Source organism: Equus quagga, chromosome 13 (genome assembly GCF_021613505.1).
Source record: "Equus quagga isolate Etosha38 chromosome 13, UCLA_HA_Equagga_1.0, whole genome shotgun sequence".
NCBI lineage: Eukaryota > Metazoa > Chordata > Mammalia > Perissodactyla > Equidae > Equus > Equus quagga.
The window spans coordinates 28,064,091-28,086,100 of NC_060279.1; the positions used below are offsets into that span (position 1 = coordinate 28,064,091).

Here is a 22,010-nt window from a genome sequence, read left to right on the forward strand (position 1 = left end):
AGATGGGCACAGACGTTTGCTCAGGGACAGTCTTTCTCAAGCAAAAATGAGGAAGATTGGCAACAGAAGTTAGCTCCGGGCCAATCTTCCTCACCAAAAAAAAAAAAAAAAAAAAGAGGGCAATAACAACAAAAAAATTGCAGCAAATAAGGAAGTTTTGAGATTAGTCAGACTCTCTTTCTTAGCAGAATTACATAGGAAAAAATTCAAATACTTCCGAAGTTCTAATATCATCTGTATCATTCTCTTACACTGCAGCACAATCAATAAAAGCAATTTCCTTGCAGGTAGAGTTTGGTATCTTTAAAATGAAAAAAGTGACCTGATTCACAGACTAAATGTAAGAAATAAAGATAATTTTCAGAATTATATTTTACAAGTATAGGATCCCAAAGAAAATTATTGCCATATGTCTGATTTAAGAGCGAAAGAGCTCCTCTTTATTTCTGAGCACAAGTTGCAATTAGAACTACCTCTAAGAAAAGGTTTCTGAGAGATCACATAGGACAGACTTCAAGAATTTCAGAGAAAATCATATGCACTTCAAACCTTCATTGACGCCACTGAGCCAGTGAGAAAAACTCATCACTGTTGTCCACATTAAATCACTGAATCATGAGATTTTCATTTAAAATACATTTATTTCTATTTAAAATATAGAATGAACAAAGTGAATTCCAACTCTTGGAATCTTTAAAGATAAATCTTCTTGCTTAGGAGAGGTTCATTCACAATATAAAAGAACTACAATAAATAATGATAATAATAAAAATACCTGCTTTCTGCGTTATAGTCCCTTGGCTAATTTATGCATACATAAAATAGGAGACTTCAGCTTATAAAGATATAGTTTTAACATATGCACTCTTATAATGAGTGTATTTTCTATTGGACATTACTTATCAAATGCCAATTTAGTTGTATTGCTTCTTAGCAAACATTTCTCTCACCATCTTTAGTTTATTAATCTTCTTGCTAATGCATAACATCAAATAACATATTTATGGACAAAAAAAGGACCAGACAAAACGCTAGAAGAAATTTCAATACAGATATATGTTTTTGGCCTTATATTTATAGCAACAGAATACTTTCTGAAGATAACTTTGCTTTAAATCACTGAATGAGAAGGGAGAAGGAAGAGGATTTAATCAAAAGTAGCACTCTTCATTTGGGATAGGACAAATCTAGAAACAGCCAAGGAGAAGTTTATGATTAATCACAAAATACTTGAGGATAGAAACTGTATTGATAACTGCCTCTGTGTGGTTCTTCAGCTCCTAGAAAGATGCATTGAGACAATAGGCACTCAATAATACTTGATTGATTGGCCTAATGATTCGAAGTTGTCCTGAAACTACCTTGGAACAAGAACACGGTTGAGAATACCTAGGAACATACCGGGTACCCAGCGGTGTCCACAAAACATGCCGATAAAATGCATTTACCTGTTTTCTTTTGGGCACCCGTAAACAACGCATTTTAATAGTATTTCTAAGACAGTTAAACGACAATATTCTCTTCCATGAATCTGGATTGTACATCCCACAGGGATGACAATTTCTTTTAACTGCTGGAGAGCCAAACTTACCAGATGCAATGATGACAGCACCTAAAGAAGAAAAAGAAAGAATTACAAAAATAAGAATTTTAAAAAGTCATTGATTTGCTAGCAATTTTATATATGTATCGATAAACTGTACTTGAAAGGTCAAAAATAACTCATATTTCCATAACTGAAAGAAATAATTATGAATAAATTTATGAAAATAATTATACATTAACTTAATCAAGTAACACACCTCAGTGCCTAGAAATATCCAACAGAGTTAACACTATAGACATAAACCATGAAGAAAGTTATCGAACACTGAAACAAACACCGCCTAAAGCTGGTATAGACTTGATGGGAAGAAACAAGTTTGAAAGCTTAAACAGTAAATAACTGCCGATGCCATCCTATCATCAAGAAACAATCAGAAGCTAAAGTCTCTTTCAGCAGGCTCTGTCAAAATCTAAATGACCATATTGCATTATTATTTATACCTTTCAGTGACTAGGAATGAGGCATTGAAAAAATTCCTTTCACATAAGTATATTTATAATAATAAATATGCTGCTTTCTTAAGTAGTGAGTAAATTTACTCAAAGTACCATTGAGAACAGACGATATTGCACAGAAGAAAAAGCACAGGATTTGGACCCAGAACATATGTTTAAACCTCACTTTTCTCCTCATTAACTATGCACTGTATATGTATCCTATAAGTTAACCTCTAAGTGTCGAATTCATCACCTACAAGATGAAGCTAAAAAATACTTATTTTGCAAGGTTGTTGTAAGGACTAGTGTTGACAAATGAAAGTTGCATGGCATATGTCACCATAATACATACTCAGTAAGTGGTAGCTACTTTTTTTTTTCCAGGAAGAGCAAATATGGTATGTGATATTTAAAAATAAATTAATCATACATTAGAGAGAAATTTGATCTCCTATATTGACTGTATCTTTACCATAATAACTGATTCAGGTTTAGTTTAAATTTGTTAAATTATCTTGCATTTTTTGCAGAAAGAGATATTTCAACAAAGTTAGTTCTATAACTAATTTATATAAAGTGAAACATTTCTCTTTTCCTTGCCCTGTTAAACATTGGGTATACGCAATCTAAAAATTTTAGGCCCAGGGATGTCATAAAAATTTAAGAAGTCAGTAACTGCAACAAGTGTTAAAATTAATAAACTAAATCTAAATGTATTAAAACAAACCACAGACCAATGTTGAGTGCAAGAAGTCAAGTTAGATAATGAAATATATGACACACTGTTTATGTAAACTATAAAAACCATACAAAACAATAGTATGTACCACTAATGTATACATACAAGTAGCATAACAATAAAAAAAATTAGGAAGATTGGGCACCAACCTCAGGGCAGACATTGCCTTAGAGCAAGAGAAAGAGGAGTGTGGAAAGGTACAAGTGAACCCTAACAATAATATCTGTAATGTTTAAATTCGTAAAATATCCGCGTAATGGCAGAATAGGCTTCAAGATAACAATTATGAAATATATGAAACCATTTTGAAAATATAGTCCAGTTGTGTAAAACTATTTTTAAAAAACATTTATTTGATGCCACTGAAGAGTGACCAAAAGCAGGCAGGAAATGAAGTTCTGCTTTTTAAGAGGGGAAGTAAATTGGGTGAGATTTTATGTATTTATGTATATTTGGCTTTTTACTTGAGGAAATAAAGAAATATGCAAAGGAAATTTCAACAATAATATCTGTAATGTTTTAAGTTCTTTAAAATTATCTGGGTTATGGCAAAATAGACTTTAACATAGGAATTATGAAATCTGGACAAAATATTGAAAAACAACAGTAACAATGATTTGAAGGCACTAGAGAGCAAACCAAGACAGGCAGAAACTGATGAAAACCAAGACAGAGAACTGCATGGAGCGAGATTTACATACATGCAGCTGAGGGGAATGGCTAGACCATGTAGGGTAGGGAGCAGAAAGCCACAGTCTTACTGTCTTGAGAAGTCAGAGGATGGAGTTCAAGATCAAGAGAGCACCTGAAAAGCGAGGAGGCAAATTTGAGAGGCTGCTAATGTTCTGTTTCTTGACATTTGTGGTGGTTACATAAATATTTGCTTTAGAAAAGTTATTGAGCGGTGCAGGTATGTTTTATGTGGTTTTCTGTATATGTGTTGACCTCAATGAAAAAGTGAAAAATTAAAAAAAAAATCTTTTCTCAGTCCTATTGAGATTTCTCCATGGAACGTAAAAAAAAATAGACCTCTCTATTACAGAACAAGACTGTCTATAAAATGACTATGCATTAGGCAAGCTGTGAGGCAAGAAGACAACTTGGTGGCCTGAAGTAGCATTAATTACCAGGAGGAGTTTCATTCATTCCCTCAACAGGTATTTTTCTAAAGCCTGTGGCATATATTACTCCACCTTCATAAAAACCATCATTTAAAAAGCCTTGTATTAACATGAACTATTTCAAAGAACTCTGTTTTCAATTACTTAGAAGACTGCTGAGATGCTTTACCACATTAGCAACTCTAGCACACCTGGAGAGATCCTTTAGCATGCTGGAGGAATGGGTGTCTGTCAATAACCCAGACCCAGAAATCAACCTTATGGATGGTACATATTAGTGCCTCCCTAAAGCTAACACAGAAAACAGAATTTCTTCACCAATCTTAATTTAGCATTGTTCTTACGGAGCCACAACCTTTTTCTATATTATTGCAAAATATAGATTTGCCCTGAAAAGATTTGCCCTAGCATAATCCCAACCTGCCTCTGAAGAAAGTCAAGAACATTAGTATGAAAAAAACTCTGGCTCTAATAAATCATAGGTTATTTAATTTTGCAAATCCAGTCAAGTTGAAATTTCCACCACTGCACATTAGATCCACACTTAGGAAACCTGAACGGTATTTACTGACCTTTTGACGTGCTTGTTGTATGAAAACGCGTGGTTGGCCTGGGAACAGCTAGATTCTGTGTCGCTGTAATATGAGCAGCAGAGGTCAATCTTTGTTTTGTATGGACATGCTTAGTCACTGGGGCATGTACAACAGTGGACTTTCGTGTTCCTGGAAGACTCTGTGTAAAAGAAACTTTTGATGTGTTGAGTCTTTGGGTTACTGGGGTGAACTGTGTAGCAGAAGCATTTGCCACGATGGGATTCTGGGCTGTTGGTGGGGTCTCTGCAGATAGAGAGTTTGATATTGGCGATTTTTCAGCTGTTGTGGCTGAAACATTTGCTGCAGTGGGTTTCTGAGGAGTTGATGGGGTTTCTGTAGCTGGGATATTTACATTGGAGGGTTTCTGAGGAATTAGTGGGAACTTCGTAGCTGAAGAATGTATTGTGGTGGGTTTCTGAGGAGTTGATGGGGCTTCTGTAGCTGGAATATCTACAATGGTGGGTCTCTGAGGAATTAGCGGGAACTTTGTAGCTGAAGAATGTATTATGGTGGGTTTCTGAGGAGTTGATGGGGCTTCTGTAGCTGGAATATCTACAATGGTGGGTCTCTGAGGAATCAGTGGGAACTTCATAGCTGAAGAATGTATTGTGGTGGGTTTCTGAGGAGTTGATGGGGCTTCTGTAGCTGGGATATCTACAATGGAGGGTCTCTGAGGAATTAGTGAGGACTTTGTAGCTGAAGAATTTATTGTAGTGGGTTTCTGAGGAGTTGATGGGGCTTCTGTAGTTGGAACATTTACAGCACTGGTTTTCTGAGGAGTTGATGGGGCTTCAGTACCTGTAACATTTACAGCACTGGTTTTCTGAGGAGTTGATGGGGCTTCAGTAGCTGTAACATCTACAGTGGTGGGTTTCTGAACCGCTGGTGTGACCTTGGAAATCTGAGAACTATCTGTAGAAGAAAAATATTTTTAAAAAATTAGCTAAATAATGATGTCCAAGTTAAGATTTAGAAACCAACTGCTTGCTCTATGACTCTTCCCTTAATTTCCCACAAATACCTAGATATGACTTTTAGGAGGCCAAGTCTTACTGTGTATTTTCGAAGGAACTAAAATGCTCCTTTGTTTTTTCTTTGATATAGATTACCTACAGGCAACTAAAGTGGATTTACACCACAGTAGTATTGAGGTTCTTAAACTGTTTTCTGTCTGAAGAAGGGAAACCAAAGTTAGAGTCCACAGTGATCTCATTCTGTGACACACCTCAAATAAAGCTATTTTCTCTCATAAATTGTCTTCCTTCACTCATGCGAAGACCAAAGAACAGCTGGATGCAACAACTGGATCAGTGGAGACAATCACAACATAGTTACTTTTTCCAAAGCTTTCAAGGACATGTTAGTGACCTTGGGCACTTGCTCTGTTTCACTTCTTTTTTAAAGTAATAAAGTCAATTGGAATAAAATAATTCCCTTTTTCTCCTCTTGTGCTGGTTACCAACTTTACATACATTAGTTAGTTTCTCTTTGGATTTTAGGTCAGGTTACAAATATCTGAAGTGCACCTTCAGTTAAGATCCTATTCTGAGAATCACAAATCTAACAACACAGTGAAATGTTAGGTGCCTGCTTGACTTTGGGTTGCTTATACAAACTCCCTCTTCAGGAAGTATTGAGTAGAGCTTAAGCCTATTTCACCACACACTAGAGACCATTGACAATTTCTCTAATCCCTCTAAACTTTGGTTTTCCCATCTGTAAAATGAGGATAAAACCAAAGAAGATTGTATAACATTATTGTAAGGAATAGGGGAAATAACTTAGGTACGTTATTGCATACACCATCTATCTGTGAAGCAACATTTTAAATCATCCAACACTATCAGAGCCAGCACCTATCAGTACACATTCTACTCTAGGCGCTCAGATGTCATATGTCACTTATTTCTGCTTCTTTTACCTATCTCACTGGAGGCCATAAGGGACAACTCAAGCAAAATACATAGCAAGTAACACAGCACTTAGCAGGCACTCAGAAAATGATAGATATTATTATTAGGATAAGTGAAGTTATTACATGGACTTTTCATCTAAGGCCATCATGTATAACATTTATTTTTTGTTCTAAGTTCGTTCTCATTTTTGATCCAGAGGACCTATATACTACGATAGCTTGAATTTCCTGGGAACTACTTTTCCAATTATCTTTTCGTCATTTGATGTCTAGTTGAATTCCATTGTGATCAGGAAGCATGTTCTGAATAATTTCAGTCTTCTGAAATGCATTGTGAGTTAAGGCCCAGCATATGGTGACTCTTCCATGTATACTTGAAAAAATTTTAACACCTGTCCTTATAAAGTTCAATGCGCTTGTATGTCAATTTTTCAAAGTTTAATTGTTGCTCAGATCTTCTATTTTCTTACTGATTTTTGTTCCTCTTTCTATTTTTGTTCCTCTTTCTATTAACTATTGAGATGGATATGTGGAATTCTCAAACTATAATCGTAAATTTGTCTATTTTTCTACCCGTCCATTTTTGCTACGCTATGGCTTAAAGCTACTTTTCCAAATGCACATAGATTTCAGATTGTGATATATTTCTGTTGAACCCACCCCTTTATCATTAAGAACTATCTTATCTTAAAGCATACTTTGATATTAATAGAGTTGTACCAGCTTTGGGTTTTTTTGGTAATTGCTTGCATAGTATATTTTTCTATCCTTTACTTTCAACTATTCAGTGTTCTTACTATAAACTGTCTCTTATAAACAGCAAATAAATAGATTTTATTTTTAATCTAGTCTGACAATCTTAGTCAAATTATATTTAATGTAATTACTGATATTACTGGGTTTATATCAAATACCCTACTATTAGCTTTCTATTCCACCTATCTATTTTATGTCTATTTCTTTTCCTCCCTTATTCTCTTTGGATTAAATATTCATTATCATTCCTTTATTAGCTTGTGATTTGTACTTTCTTTTACTATTATTTTCATGACAACCCTAGAGATTACAATTTGTATTAGACTATAAGTCAATTATGCAAATTAATACTTTTGTAATTTTTTAGTACTGCTAGAAACCTTGTAACTTTTAAATTTGATTTACCTCTTTCTGCCTTTTGCTTTATTGCTATTGTACATTTGTATTCTACATACAGTTCAAACCCCAGCAGACATTGCATTTATTGTTTTGTAAAGTCAGCATTCATTTGCCTTTTGTTCTTCATTTCCTCTTGCATTTTCATGTTTTACTTGGGATTTTTTTTCATTCTACCTGCAGGATTTCCTTTAGTTTTTCATTCTGTGTAGATCTGGTCTGCTGGTAACAACTTCCTTTAGCTTTTGTATGAGACCATCTTTATTCTGCAGTTTTAAAGGATATAGTCATTGGGTATAGAATCGCAGGTGAACAGTAATTTTCTTGCAGTATTTTGAAGATTTCTTCCTATTGTCTTTTTGCTTCCACAATTTTTGTTGAGAAATCAGTGATCGGTTTTATTGTTACTCCTTTGAAGGTACTCTGTCCTTTTGTCTCAGTGCTTCTCCCGTTGTTTTGAGTTTCCGGAGTTTTGCTAGGAGGCGCCTGGAAGCGTTTTGTTTTTATTCTGCTCAGAGTCCTGAGAGCTTGTGGAATCTGCTGACTGATGCAGTTCTTCATTTTGGGAAAATTCTCAGTCATTGTCTCTTTGAATGTTTCTTCTGCTCCTATTTATCTTTTTTTCTCTCTCTCCTCTTTTTCTAACATATGTTAGAACAGTTGGACATGTCTCAAAGGTCTCAAACTTCTCTATTTTACATTCTTGCTTCTCTTTTTGCTTCAGTTTGGACATTTTTCATTAACTCCTCTTCCAGTTCCTGATACTGCCTCCTGCTGTGTCCAAATCACTACCTATTGTGTTCTTAATTTCAAATATTATATCCTCCCATTGCAGAATGTCTGTTTCACTCCATTTTTATAGATTCCGATCCTCTTGAAATTCTGTCTTTTCCTTTGATATCTTAAAGATATTAATCACTCATTTTAAAGTCCCTGTCTGCTAACACAATTATCTGGATCCTCTTTATCTGGTTTTGCTTTCCCCTGATTTGGTTATATTTCTTGCTTCTTACCATGTCTAATAATTTTTTGTTGTTGTATGCCAGACACTGTATATAAAACGTTCAGATAATATTATCTTCCAAAAAAGAGGGTCCCATTTTCTGATGGGTAGATTGGTTTGCGATGATCACACCCTCAGCCTATCAGAGACTGAGTGGGGTTACATTCTTAGCAAGACAGTTTACCTCTGCTCTTGCCTCTGCTCCTTGAGAGGGGCCTTTCTGGGCTTTTGATTGACAGTCTGGTGGATCCTTGTTTCCTCAGCCCTGAGAGATTGCAGGAGATCTAGAAAATCCCCCAGCCCAGCAATCTAACTTCCTTTCTCACAGAGTTTCGAAATGGGCACAAACGTCTTAAGGAGGAGACTGGACATATGCCTGATATGAGCCTGTTCCTCCGACGGGTATTTGTTACCCCAATACCACAGAAGTTCAGACAGATTTCATTTTGTCCTTCAGAAGATTTGGGTCTAACTCCTCAGTCTCACAAGCAGTCCCAGAAGTCAGCAAACGGCCCTTGGGAAAAACTAGGTCTGCACTGGGACCCCGATTTTCACGGTATTATCCTACACCACCATTAAAAGCTTTGCTAGTTTCTCTCTTTGCTGCGAGTGGTCTTTTATCTGGGTCAAGATTGATCCTCAGCCCAGGCGTGCCTCAGAATCATTTCCCTTCGCTCCTCACCCCCAGGAATTTTAGTTCATTTTGTCCTAGTCGTTCCTACAGCTGTATCTTATATCTTTAAAAACATGATTTTTAAAAAAGTCTACCCAGGTTTTGTAGTTATTGTAATAGCAGCATTGGCCTGCCATGAGCTACTTGGGCACTACCATAGAGTTGTAAGTTCTAAATAAGTGATGATTTAATAAAACAGGGGAAAATAAATATGAAGTGGATCAAACGGTCAAATTAAAAAAAATAAACACATAGCAAAGTTCACTCATAATTACATGAATTCAAACAATAAATGCATACACCTTTGATACAGCAATTACACTGCAAGGACTTTATTGTACATAACGTGCTTGCACACATGTGCAACGAACAAATGTATAATAATATTTGTTGTAGCTTCTTTTGTAATAATAATTTAAAAAAGAAAAAAACCTAGAACCAAAATCGAAATTCCCTTCAATAGGAGACTGGTTAAATAAATGATATATCCATACAACTGATATGGTTTAAAAAAGAAATATGTGTGTGCCTGTCTATTTATTTTCTATAATAAAACTCAAAAATTTGTAAACAATGGTTACTTCTGGGAGTAGGAGTAGGGATAGGGAGGAGATTTTTACTCCTAATTTTATACTCATCTGCCTGGTTTTAATATTACCTCACTATGTTTACATATACCACTTATAATAAAAGAACTATTTTTATCAAGCAAGGACACTCAAAAATTCAAGCTAATAGAATTTCAAGTATAATTCTAAAGGTAGCATGTGCTTGAGGTCTATTGGCATTCAAATTAGACACTGCTTACACAAATGCCATCTACTGGTACTGTGCAATGTTATAATCCAGCTTCACTGGTCTTCTATCTCTTCAAAACTATATTTAAAAAGGAGTTCTAAAGATTCTGAGAGTACGGCCTAGGTATGAAAAGGCACTGGGGGAAAAAAGTGTCTAGAAGGATGAAGAGAGAACAGTCAATAAGAGAAATTCTGCAGGTGGGAAATAAATGAAGGTAATTCAATGAAGTCAACAGCTGCAGGCAAGAGTTTCTCTCAGTTGTCACATGTATGATCACTATCTAGACCCCTCAGTTCAACCTAAGATTCCCTCCCAATTGCACAAAATGAACCACTTTGTATACCCTTTGTATAAACAAAGAGATATCTACGGTAACTTATTGAAAGTAACATGGTAAGAAACAACAAAGTTAAGCCAATTCACTAAAATCATGAGACATATGTATGTATATATATGTGCATATGTGTATATATATTCTATGTGTTGTGTATGTGTATTTATTTATTTACACATGACCACATGTTCTCACATCAAGGGTTCTTCCTTTTTTTGGAAGTCATAGGCCCCTCTGAGAATTTGATGAAAAATTGTGCCCTCCAGAAAAATGTAAATATGCATATGTACAATATGTTACATTCATTTCTCAGGGAGTTCACAGATTCCCTGAAGCCCATATATAGACCTAAGGATAAGAATACAACAAAAACACAACAATGCAAACTGATTACCTTTGCATTCAGGTGGCGGGCCACTCCATTCCCCTTGGCCATCTTTTACAGTGCAATGAATAGAGTTGCCTCCGACCAGGGTGAATCCTTTCTCACATTTATATGTTATAGACTGTCTATATATGTAAGTGTCATGTTGCTCTAGAATAATTCCATTGGCAATTGCTGGTGGGCTTGGACATGTAATTTCTTAAAAAAAAGAAAAATCCAACATATCTTAAATTAATAAAACTGGCAAGATATCTTTTGTAAAACATTTAAAGATTTTATTTATAAGAGTCAAAATCAACCATTTTTCTAAATTCAACATTATCAACAAGAGATGCTTATAAATACCTGTTAAGTAATGGGTAGTATATTTGAAGCTTTGGATACAAATGTTCTAAAACATGAATTCCAACTTTGAGACCAATTAATAAAAATAATGAGACGTAGAACATATATGGAAAATAAAAACTACAAGAAAGTTTGCACATGTTACATATCAAACTGCTGCTAGAAAAAGTTAAGCGCTGCAGGAGTTCAGAGGTGAAAGCACAGGTGAGACTTTAGGGAATAAGTGGAACTTGAGTTTAAACCAAAGAGGTACCTTTCTAAGACAAAGCAGAGAAGAAGGCTTTTTTTTTGAGGAAGATTAGCCCTGAGCTAACTGCTGCCAATCCTCCTCTTTTTGCTGAGGAAGACTGGCCCTGAGCTCACATCCGTGCCCATCTTCCTCTACTTTATATGTGGGACGCCTACCACAGCATGGCTTGCCAAGTGGTGTCATGTCTGCACCCGGGATACGAACCGGTGAAGCCCGGGCCACCGTGAAGCTGAACGTGTGAACTTCACTGCTGCACTACCAGGCCGGCCTCAGAGAAGAGGGCTTTGCTCTTCATTCCAGGGGAAATAATGCCAAATGAAAGGAGTTGCGAATTCAAGTGGCATACTTGAGAAATAGGAATGGATCATTTCTGATAAAGCAAAAGATCTTAAATGTTAGGATTCCATTTTGACTTTTAGGACAAAATTTTTTAAGCTTGTATTGACTCACAGCCTTTTATTTAAAGTAAATCTTACTGAGCAGCTGAATTTGTAAAACAAATACAAGCAGAGTTACTCTAGTTATAAATAAAGGCTTCTCCCCGGCAATCTCCTTGAAAAAAAAATGCAATGGTTCCACATTCTCCAGAGCCATGAAGTTGTTTTCTTTTTCTTTAGCAGGAAAGCAATGTGATCACACGTGTACATCAAATTATACTACATCAAATGCCCTTAAGCACCTAGAGAATACTAGCAAATTTATAAATTACTTTTAGGCCATTGATCAAAGCAAGGAGCGAGGACAAGCTAATCTGATTTACAGCGGGCCAGGGTGTGTGATGACTGCACACATCACCATCACTGCAGTTCAAACATTTTCTGGGCACCTAATACATACCTGGCATTGTTCTATGAACGGAAGTGCCAAACTGAATGACATCTAGTCCCTGTATCTTAAAACATAGTGGGCAAAGACATTGAAAGAGATAATTTCAATACAAAATGGTGAGGGTTATCATAGAAGCATGCACAGTAGTGTGGAAAGAGAGAAGAAACAGTTAACCAGACTGGGAGGTCAAGGAAAGCTTGTAGAAGGACTACCAGAGCAGACCCTTAAAAAAGAAAAAAAAAAAAAAATAACCAAGCAAAGAAGGATCTGAAGAACATTCCAGGCAGAGGTAGTAGCATAAGAAATGATGTGGGGGCATGAAGAAGCATAAGATACATGGAAAACTGCAGTGGTTTGCATGGGTAGAGCACAAAGTATGAAGGCAAGACCCCAGGATGGAGAAGCAGGCAGACCACGGGAAGCCTTGTATGCTATACTAAGGAGTTCGGACTTTGTAAGTGATGAGACACTAACAAGCTTTAAGAAGGAAAGAGACAAGTCACATTCATGTTTCAGATGGATCACACGGGGTAGAGTATGGATGAAACATTAATGAAGTCCAAGAATGGAGGCTGGAGGCCATTGCAATCATTATCATCTTTGAACTCAAGCAAGTGGGACTCCTGCCCTAGCTCTCACACTTTAAATGGTCTGCTCCGGCCCTCCTCTGGCTGTGGGGTCTCTGCAGGGCTCAGGGGATACACTCAATGAGAACTCCTTCCCCATCCCATTCTAAATCATGCTCCAGGAACTGGCACACAGAATTCCTTGTGCCAATACCCCTTTCAGAGCCTCAGAGGGTTCCTTCTCCTGGTCCATATTCTTGAGGAAGGATTATGCTGCTGATGTGCAAACCTCAAGCCCAAAGTTCAGTGGAGTGGGGATAAGGGTCACAGGAGACACAACTTCGGTGTGTAGGCCAAGTTGTCCATTTACATGCATCACAGACCCCTCCCAGTGTAAGAAGGGTGTGTCTATTTGAGAAAGGCTGGGTCTTAGGCGAGGGACCTCCATTTATACTCTTGCCCTGGGCCCTGAAAATGTTATGGATGGCCTTTATTACAAGAGTTCTGAGAAGGGATAATAAACTATATTAGAAGTAATACAGAGATAGAAGGTAAAACACAGCTTTGAGAAATATATTAAGCAGGCAAAGCAAATGAATTAGTGACTAGAAGTGAGAGGTTAAGATAATGAGAGGGGGGCTGGCCCTGTGGCTGGCTGGTCAAGTTCAAGTGCTCCACTTTGGTAGCCCCAGGTTCACCTGTTCGGATCCTGGGCACAGACCCACATATCACTCATCAAGTCATGCTGTGGCGGCGTCCCATATAGAAGAACTAGAATGACCTACAACTAGGATATACAACTATGTACTGAGGCTTTGGGGAGAAAAGAAAAAAAAGAGGAAGATTGGCAACAGATGTTAGCTCAGGGCCAATCTTCCTCACAAAAAAATAAAAGAAAAATAAAACACTGTCAGAGAGATGGGGAGACAGATCCTTCTGACATTGAGGCTTCATTCATTCTGCAAACCGTTATCTCTGTATCCACATCCACATGTGGACATCAGTGCAGTCTTGAGGGTCTAGAAGTCAGGGCTGCATACTTGAGGTGAAACAGCCTCATTGTTTAAGAATTTATACTTTCCACTGGATCTTTTTGGTATTGTCAAAACAGAAAAGAAAGTTATGTGGAAAATCAAAGCTAGAGCCTAAAAGAAGGAAGGCTTTGCAGGGAGAGTTGAGGACACTGGGGGTGCTTAGCGAGAAGGGCTCTTCCCTGCAGGCTACAGACGTCAGTGGTTGCTGAATTGGAGAGACGGATGAAACAGTCACAGAGGAAAATACAAACATCAGGATGTTCACCATGGAATTCAAGTCCCCAGACAGGAAGCAGAACTGTGGCCTAGCCATGGGCAAGCATGAAGAGAAAGTCGGTTTGCAGTGCAAAAGCTCTTCCATGCTGGAATATGTGCTTAGTGTCCACACTGCTGTGGAAATCATAACAGCAGTTGCTTGTGACGTTATTGGCCTCAAACTGGGAGACCGCTTGTCTAGACTTTGTGACGTTACCTGTGTTAGAAAGATATGGTCCACCTCCTCCTTGCTTTCCATGTTTACTTTAGCATCATTTACAACATCCCTTACTGTATGGTGGAAATGGGAGAGGTGGTGGTGAGTAGTAATGATGAAAATTTCAAAGTAGCAATAATGAGAAAAAAGGAGAAGTAGTAGATATAGGAGGGTGGGATGCAAGGTGGGTGTAACAGGAGTAAGTAAGTTGGCAAGGCTTCACTTTTTCTGTCTTCATATCAGTTGAGCCCACACATTCCCTCCCACAGGGTATCAATTAATTTGCTGCTATTCATAGCATTTTTAGGGCCAATGTTTTTAGAAGAGGGTGGCCAAGACCTTCTTTCTACTCCATCTTAGTCTGAAAGCTCCACTGAAACCTGTCCATCATGGGTGACCCTGCTGGTATTTGAAATACCGGCGGCATAGCTTTCAGCCTCACAGCAACACACAGCCACCACAGTATGACAACGAACAGATGGGTGGTGTGGTTCCCTGACTGGGAAACAAACCCAGGCCACGGCAGTGAGGGCACTGAACCTTAACCACTAGATCACCAGGGCTGACTAAATGCTTGATACATTACACTAAATCTACTCTAGTTTCCTGCTCCTATGAACACCAAAAGCTTGAACGTAGCAGTAATTTTAACAAAGATGGAAGAAAAAAAGCTTACATTTAAAAATGTTGCATATATTTTACTCCTCTCAGTTTTCAAGAGACATGTCTCTAACAGACATCAATTTGACTTGATATATCCATTTATGATATTCTTTCTGTGCCCTGTCTCCCCTTGAGAACATAAGACTCTCAAGTGCAGAGACCATGTTTCTTCTTTATTGTATAACCTTATTTCTCTGATAAAAAATAGATCAGACTTTAGAACACGTCTAGATAATTAGCTCAGCTAATAATCCTAAAAGAGGCATGTAGGCAACACCGGGTCTTAGAAAAATGATGGGTCTGAAGTCAAGACATCTGGGTTCAATGCCTTCTCTTGCCACTTATTTTGAGATATAAGGTCAAATAATATAGACTCTCTGATCAATAGTATTTCAATACATAAAATTAAAAATTATGGGGGGAAAGAAATACCATATCTATTTTACTTGACTGTTAGAAAGAATGGTAAGATAATAAATGACCAAGCACAATCTAAACCTTAGTTTGTTTTTAATCCTTTATCTCCACAGCTAATAAATTAAGGAGCGTTACTAGAAAAGGTCTGTAAGGTAGCTAAGACTCTCACACTTTGGAAGGTGAGGGTACTACAAATATACACTGTGGATAACTCTTAATGAGCAGAAAGCAACTAATTGTTGATTGTGAGCCCCACAATCTGAGCGCTTGGATTCTCTTCAAAGTCTTACCTTTGCATTCTGGCAATGGATCAGTCCACTTAACATTCTCACCTTCAAGAGAACAGTAACTAAAAGATGAACCAACTAACGTGTACCTAAAGCAATGAGCGGAGAAAAAGAGGTGTGTTTCATTTACACATATTTGACTTCTCTTAAATTCTCTAGACTATCATCTTAAAATATTTACTACATGGGTTGGCCCCGTGGCCGAGTGGTTAAGCGAGCGTGCTCTTGCTTCGGCGGCCCGGGTTCACCAGCTTAGATGCTGGTCGTGGGCCTACTCATCAAGCCATGCTGTGGCTGCACCCCACCTAGAGGAGCTAGGGTGACCTACAACTAGGATATACAACTATGTACTGGGGCTTTGGGGAGAAAAAAAGACAAAAAAAAGTTTACTACACCAGTAGATGCAGACAAAACCATAGTTGATCAAAGTTCGTATGGCAGTTGAAAGGAAAAGAAAAAAACCTAAATTTAAAAAGGTGACCTCCAAAGGATAAAAAACGTATAAGACACGCAAAACGTTTTTTTTATTTTAGTGTGGCACCTGTTAGAAAATGTTCAAGCGTTTTAAAACATTTTAAAATGATATAGATGCTTGAACATTTTATATTTCTGAGTTCTAAAAGATCAACACGGGCTTCATAGTATAATAAAATGTACACATATTTAAAGGGTTCAAAGTACTCCCAGATTCAATACTAATGATATTAATGATCCAAACATCTGTATTTAGTACAGGAGATGAGTGAGACTGACATTTTTACTTTCTAAAGAACAGGGACTCACAGAGTAAAATATCATAATTCAATTTGCAGATGTTAAATGAGAAAACGAATATAAAGTTTTCAGCAGTGTCTAAGACACTGATGATACTCAGTGAGTGAGTTCCTTTTCCCTACATAGAGAATTTACAAAAGACCTTATGTCAGAATGATATTTTCACATTAGGAATAAATGTTTTTTGTTGTTGGATTTTTTCTTTTTTTTTGTGAGGAAGACTGGTCCTGAGCTAACATTTGTTGCCAATCTTCCTCTTTTTGCTTGAGGAAGACTGTCGCTGAGTTAACATCTGTGCCAATCTCCCTCTATTTTATGTGAGATGCCGCCACAGTGTGGCTTGATGAGTGGTGCTAGGTCCATGCCTGGGATCTGAATCTGCAGACCCTAAGCTGCCAAAGTGGAGCATGCGAACCTAACCACTACACTACTGGGCCAGCCCCTAGGGATAAATGTTTTTAACCCATGATATTTTATAACAGGTTGTTTGCATACAGAAAAAGCCATAGGCAAATTCACTATTGAGGGAAATTGAACATTGGTTTCATATTTAACACTTGAAGAATTTCAGCAAGTTGTCATCAAACTATCACAAATTTTTTCTTTTACTAATCACATTTGTTATAATGAGTCACATATGTACTAAAATCTAACAAATGAGAGCATTTGATGTTATCAGAAATCTTCCTTTCTTGCCCCATTTTACTAAATTTAACTGTGATGAGCTCATGATGAAGAATCTTTGAAGAGAGGGGCTGTTTTATTGCTCCTAACTTATAAACACCAGTCACAAATCTAAAAACTTCCATGTTAAATCGTAATTTGTCTTTTCGTTTGTTAGTGAGTGTTTAATATGCCAAAACTTACCCTGTGTTACATGAGAAAGAGATAGCTGCACCAAATAATATGTCAGTTTGTATTTTGACATGACCATTTGGTATTTCTCCAGGAGTGGGACATGCTTTTTCTAGAAGAGAATACAAATTGATTTTTTCCATTAAATTATCAGGCACATCTATGCAAATTCATCATCTTAACCACTGATATTTCTTATCCTTAGACTTTTTTTAATCCGGTATCTTCATTTTATAAGTTTCAAAAAAGCAACACATTTAGAATATATACTATTTCATTCTGGGTAAGCTTAAACTAATTCAATGTGAAATCTGTGAGTAAATGAATATTCCTATCTCATAAACATTTAGTTTGCCTAATTTAAAATAACATGACTCTAATGATTCTTTTAAGAATCATCTTAAATAATAATGTGGACACATAGACTTCCAGCATGAATGAAGAAATACTATTTCCCCAAACACCATATGATTAAGAGTACTCTTTAAAACTATACTCACTTTTGCAAAATTCATCTGGTTTGGACCACGTAAAATTCTGAAGGCAAGTTAGTGTTCCTGATAGAGAACGGTCCCTTCTGTAGCCCATTCGGCACTCATATTCCACAGTAGAACCCGCTGGGAAATAATTCTGGTTGCGATAAAGGTTTTGGAGAGACGCAAAAGGCAGCCTGGGTGGAACATCACAGCTACCTAAAGATGTTAGCAAAAGCAACAACAACAAAAAGCAATATCACTTTATTTTATAATTTCTGTTTAAATATCTGGTCCTTCCATCATCCCTTTTTCTGTACTTCTTTGCACATATTTAGTATTAACTGTATTAATATCACTCTGGCACTTACACCATAGCAAGCATATTCACATATATACTTTCATTTCCTAACTATCAGAGGCCTGTGAAGTAGATTTGCTACATAGACCTCACTATGCCCACAATTCAGAAAATACAACCCATTTAAGTTGCCTGGCACGATTTTAGCACTGACTCAATAAATTCCAGCTCCCTTACCCCGCCCCATGTAGCACAGGGGTGGATGAGAACTGATATTTCCAGACCCCTGGGCTACTGTCCTGGACAACAGTAATAGCTAATAATTTTTGAATACTTCTAACTGTTCTACATACATACACTCATTTAACCCCCACAACCACCCATGGGGACAACGATCAGATGAGCCACCAGTGTACATAGAAGTATTTACAAATTAAAAAAACATCTGGGCCAATGTGAATTTATAGAGGCATGGTATAGTGGAAGGGGTGCTGGACTTCTGGCCAAAAGACTCAGGTTTGAACCCTGGCTCTCCTGAATAAGAGCTGCTGATCTCAAGGAAGTTACTGAACTTCTGGGGGCCTGTTCCCTCAACTGTAAAGTGAGGATAAGAGTCCCTACTCACCTCATGGAGTTGTCTGGAGGATTAGATAAAGTAATACATGCAGAAGAGTTATAAACTCTAAAACATGATACATATGCAAAGGCTTATGTACTTCAACCTACTGCCTTCTATCATGGAGAGATAAAAACAAGTTAAAACCAATTTCCTCCCTGGTTTCAAAAAGTACTTGTGACAGTTTCTATATTTACTGGAGCTTCCATTGCTCCAAGTTGTTCAAAGGCGGGAATCAAGTCTTATCTTTATCTCTACTTGTATATGTGAAAGCTAATAGAGGGCTATGCCTATAAAGATTGATTTTGAGGCAAATATGGAGAACTTCTTAAAATGCCACCACAGAGTTCAATTGGTAAGCCCTACTCTACAAAATGAAATTTAAGAAAACAGAGCACCTGAGTTATGCGTCTCAGGATAATTGCCAAACATATTCATACATAATTTACTCCCTAAGCAGTACCTATTGTTTATTTTCTCTATTAGTTCAGGAGGTACAGTATTAGGGAAGAAAAAAAAAAAAACACCTGTTAATGAAGAAGCAGGACCTATTCTTGGAAGTAATGCCGTCAATTAACTGGAGTATGAAGTGCCAACAGGCATACTCTGGGGTTTAATAATGCTAGAAAACTATCAATTACGAGTCACTCCGAAGACGTTTAAAATTAAACGTAACAAGGTACATTCCATTCCCATAACTTTTCTAAAAAGAAACGAAGAACTTACGATTACAAAATTCTGCAACCTCTGACCATTTATCGTTCTCAAGACAGACCACTGAGTCTGGCTTGCCAGGAACTTTTACAAAGCCTTCATCACATTTGTATGTCACTGTGGTTTGTTTAGGAAAACTTGTAAGCTCTCCCAAAGTTGGTTGGGCATTAGGCACATCTGGGGGATGGCTGCAGTCACCTAGGGAGGAAAAAACAGAACTGAAAGAAATACCACTTCGCTATATATAGCAACATTTCTTTCCCAAGAAGAGTGAGGGAAGCAGCAATGGCTTCTGAAGCGCAGGTAACATTTTCCATCCAGTGCCGAACTGACGCACCAAGAACTTGCTAGGCTTCCTGACTTGTCAATTAATTCACGACTAAAATGAGTCGAGAATAAACCCCTCCCCTTCATTATTAAAAGAAAAAAGTGGTTTAGAATTTATCTGCACATAGATACTGTTGCTAGGCACGCACTAAAGACAGACGCCCCTTGTAACGTTACACCTGGAGGAGACAAAGTGCAAATTTGGACCGCCATGCGCTGCACACGACTGGACTTTGTTTAGAGTGGTCAGCTATTTGGCCTCCCATCCTTCAGGAAATTTTGAGAGTTTGAGAATTCACTCTCTTCGAGCCCTGCCTTTCGGCTTGCCGGTGTTTGGCTGCTCCGCAAACTCAGTCTGTGCTTTCTCAACCCTCCACGCCTCACTCCTAAAGCTACGCGAGCTGGGGTCCAGCACATCAAGACCCCTAACTGCAGATTAGGCGCGAAGATGCGCTTCCTCTTAAAGACAGAGGATTACGGGAACAATGACCGATGCCCACATTTCTCACCTCCCCGGGTCCCCAGACTTCTCGGTTGTCACGGAGACGGACCCAGCCCCTCCCACACAGCCTAAGGGTTTACCTAGCCGGGCTGGGTCCCCCGACCCCCACTCACCCCGCGCAGCCGGCGGACACAGCAGCAGCAGCACGGGCAGCCAGCCAAGGAGGCGCAGCACTGTGGGGGCGCTCCGCCGCGCGGGACTCATGGCGCGCGGGGACAGGGACCTGGCGCCGGGACTCCGCGGCCTCCTCCACACTAAGACCTGGCGGGCTCGAGCAAGGAGCTGTAAGTAGAGCAGCGCCTAGCTCACAAGTGAGTTAAATTAGCGCCTTGGGCGGGGCCAGGGCTCTGAATCACCAAAGGGTGCGGCGAAGAGAGGGGTGGAGAAGTTTTTTGCTCGCGCCAGGTGCAGGGCGGGGTAAGGGCGGGGGTTCTAGTGTCACTGGTCTCGGGGGACCCTAAATTAGGAAAGAGGGGTCCTGGGCGGGGAGAGGAATTCTGTGGCTCAGGATGCTGGGACTTCTTCTTTCTGTTTGCTAGGGTGGGTCCTGCGATGAGCAGTCATCTGGAACTGTAAGTGTGTGCTGAGTAAACAAAAAATTGAGGGGAACGGAGGAGAGGGGAGAAGTTCAAGCGGCTTTGCTCCCTGGGAATCTGTATTAGTTTAAGTGGAAATTAAGCGTGCTTGAGTGCTGGAAAGCTGAGCCATAGGGGCAGTGGATTCCCAGATAGCGCTTGGAAGCTGAGAAATAGTGCCCACCCAGGGACCTGGTGCCTTCAACCTGGAGTTACGTCAAATGCCAACAAGAGGATGGGAAAAAAACGACGGAGTGTGTTGTCTCGTAGGACACTCCGTAATCTGACATCAGCAAGTGGGAAATGACCCAGGAAAACAGGTCGAGCAACACAGCAGGCGTGGTCTTTGTTTATACCATGTTTGGGTGGGAGTCACTTTCTTGTCAGGGTTCCTCCTATTTACCAAAGACACCATGACTTCCACTGTGGGATTATTCTAGTCTGACTGCAGAGAGAAATTCACCACCCCGCGGACTGTGCGTTTGTGTTGGGCGGGGAGAAAGATGACAAAAGTAACAACCAGAATGCTAAATAATAGCGTGGTGGATTTTAAGAGGAAAGTCTGGTAGAAGACCTTCAGTATACGCCGTGGTTTGCGAGGCTGGCTACACGTTAGAATTACATGGGGAGCTTTTTAAAAGTCCAGGTGCTCAAACCACACCTCAGACAAGTTAAATGAAAATCTCTGGGGATGGGACAGGGGCATCAGGATTATTTCAAGTGCAGCCAGGTTGAGAACCACAGATTTATATGGTGCCGGTCAGAGTAAAGATCCACCCAGCCCAGCACTGTCGGTGTCAAAAACACTAAAGGACATTGATGGACAGTCCACTTATCTTCATGGAGACTAACCCCATGTTTCACTTTAGTAATTTACCTGGCTCTGGTTGGCACAGCCCTACTCTAGATTTCCTATCCTCGTCAACACCTTACCTGCTTAAGCAAAATCCCTGACTTGGCCCAGGGATTTCGTTTTTCGTTTTCGATATTTGTTGCATCCTGTCATGATTTTCTTTCCTAAATCCTTTCTGATCACTCTTGATTGGTTAGTGTGAGTTTTATAAGGAGGAAACTAACAGTTTTCAACAGTAGCATTTTCTCTGACTCATGCTTACTGTACTGAACTGAACCCTGTGTCATCCAATGCTGGAAGCAATCCTATAGGGATTCCAGAAAAGGAATGCCTGTGGGCTTTCATTGAAACCTATCAGCATTAAAACATTCTAGGATTAGAAGTCAGGGAGGGGGGCTTTTA

General features: G+C 38.7%; 1 protein-coding gene across 9 annotated transcripts in view; it reads right to left on the reverse strand.

Annotated features, from left to right (window-relative positions):
- Positions 1-20,480, reverse strand: part of CD55 (CD55 molecule (Cromer blood group)) — a 39,271-nt gene extending 18,791 nt beyond the window's left edge. For 4 of the 9 annotated variants that reach the window (XM_046681402.1, XM_046681398.1, XM_046681401.1 and 1 more), the window contains exons 1-9: positions 20,294-20,478; positions 19,364-19,549; positions 17,748-17,939; positions 17,260-17,359; positions 15,622-15,707; positions 10,766-10,954; positions 5,295-5,408; positions 4,476-4,739; positions 1,592-1,612 (exon numbers count right to left, since the gene is read on the reverse strand). In XM_046681402.1, the coding sequence (XP_046537358.1) occupies positions 1,592-1,612; positions 4,476-4,739; positions 5,295-5,408; positions 10,766-10,954; positions 15,622-15,707; positions 17,260-17,359; positions 17,748-17,939; positions 19,364-19,549; positions 20,294-20,384 (1,243 nt within the window). In that variant the 5' untranslated portion in view covers positions 20,385-20,478. Of the gene's footprint in view, positions 1-119; positions 1,613-4,475; positions 4,740-5,294; positions 5,409-10,765; positions 10,955-15,621; positions 15,708-17,259; positions 17,360-17,747; positions 17,940-19,363; positions 19,550-20,293 lie in introns of those variants that run through there. The other 5 variants (XR_006891484.1, XM_046681400.1, XM_046681405.1 and 2 more) reach the window with 5 other exon arrangements.
- Positions 20,481-22,010: the final 1,530 nt, after the last annotated feature.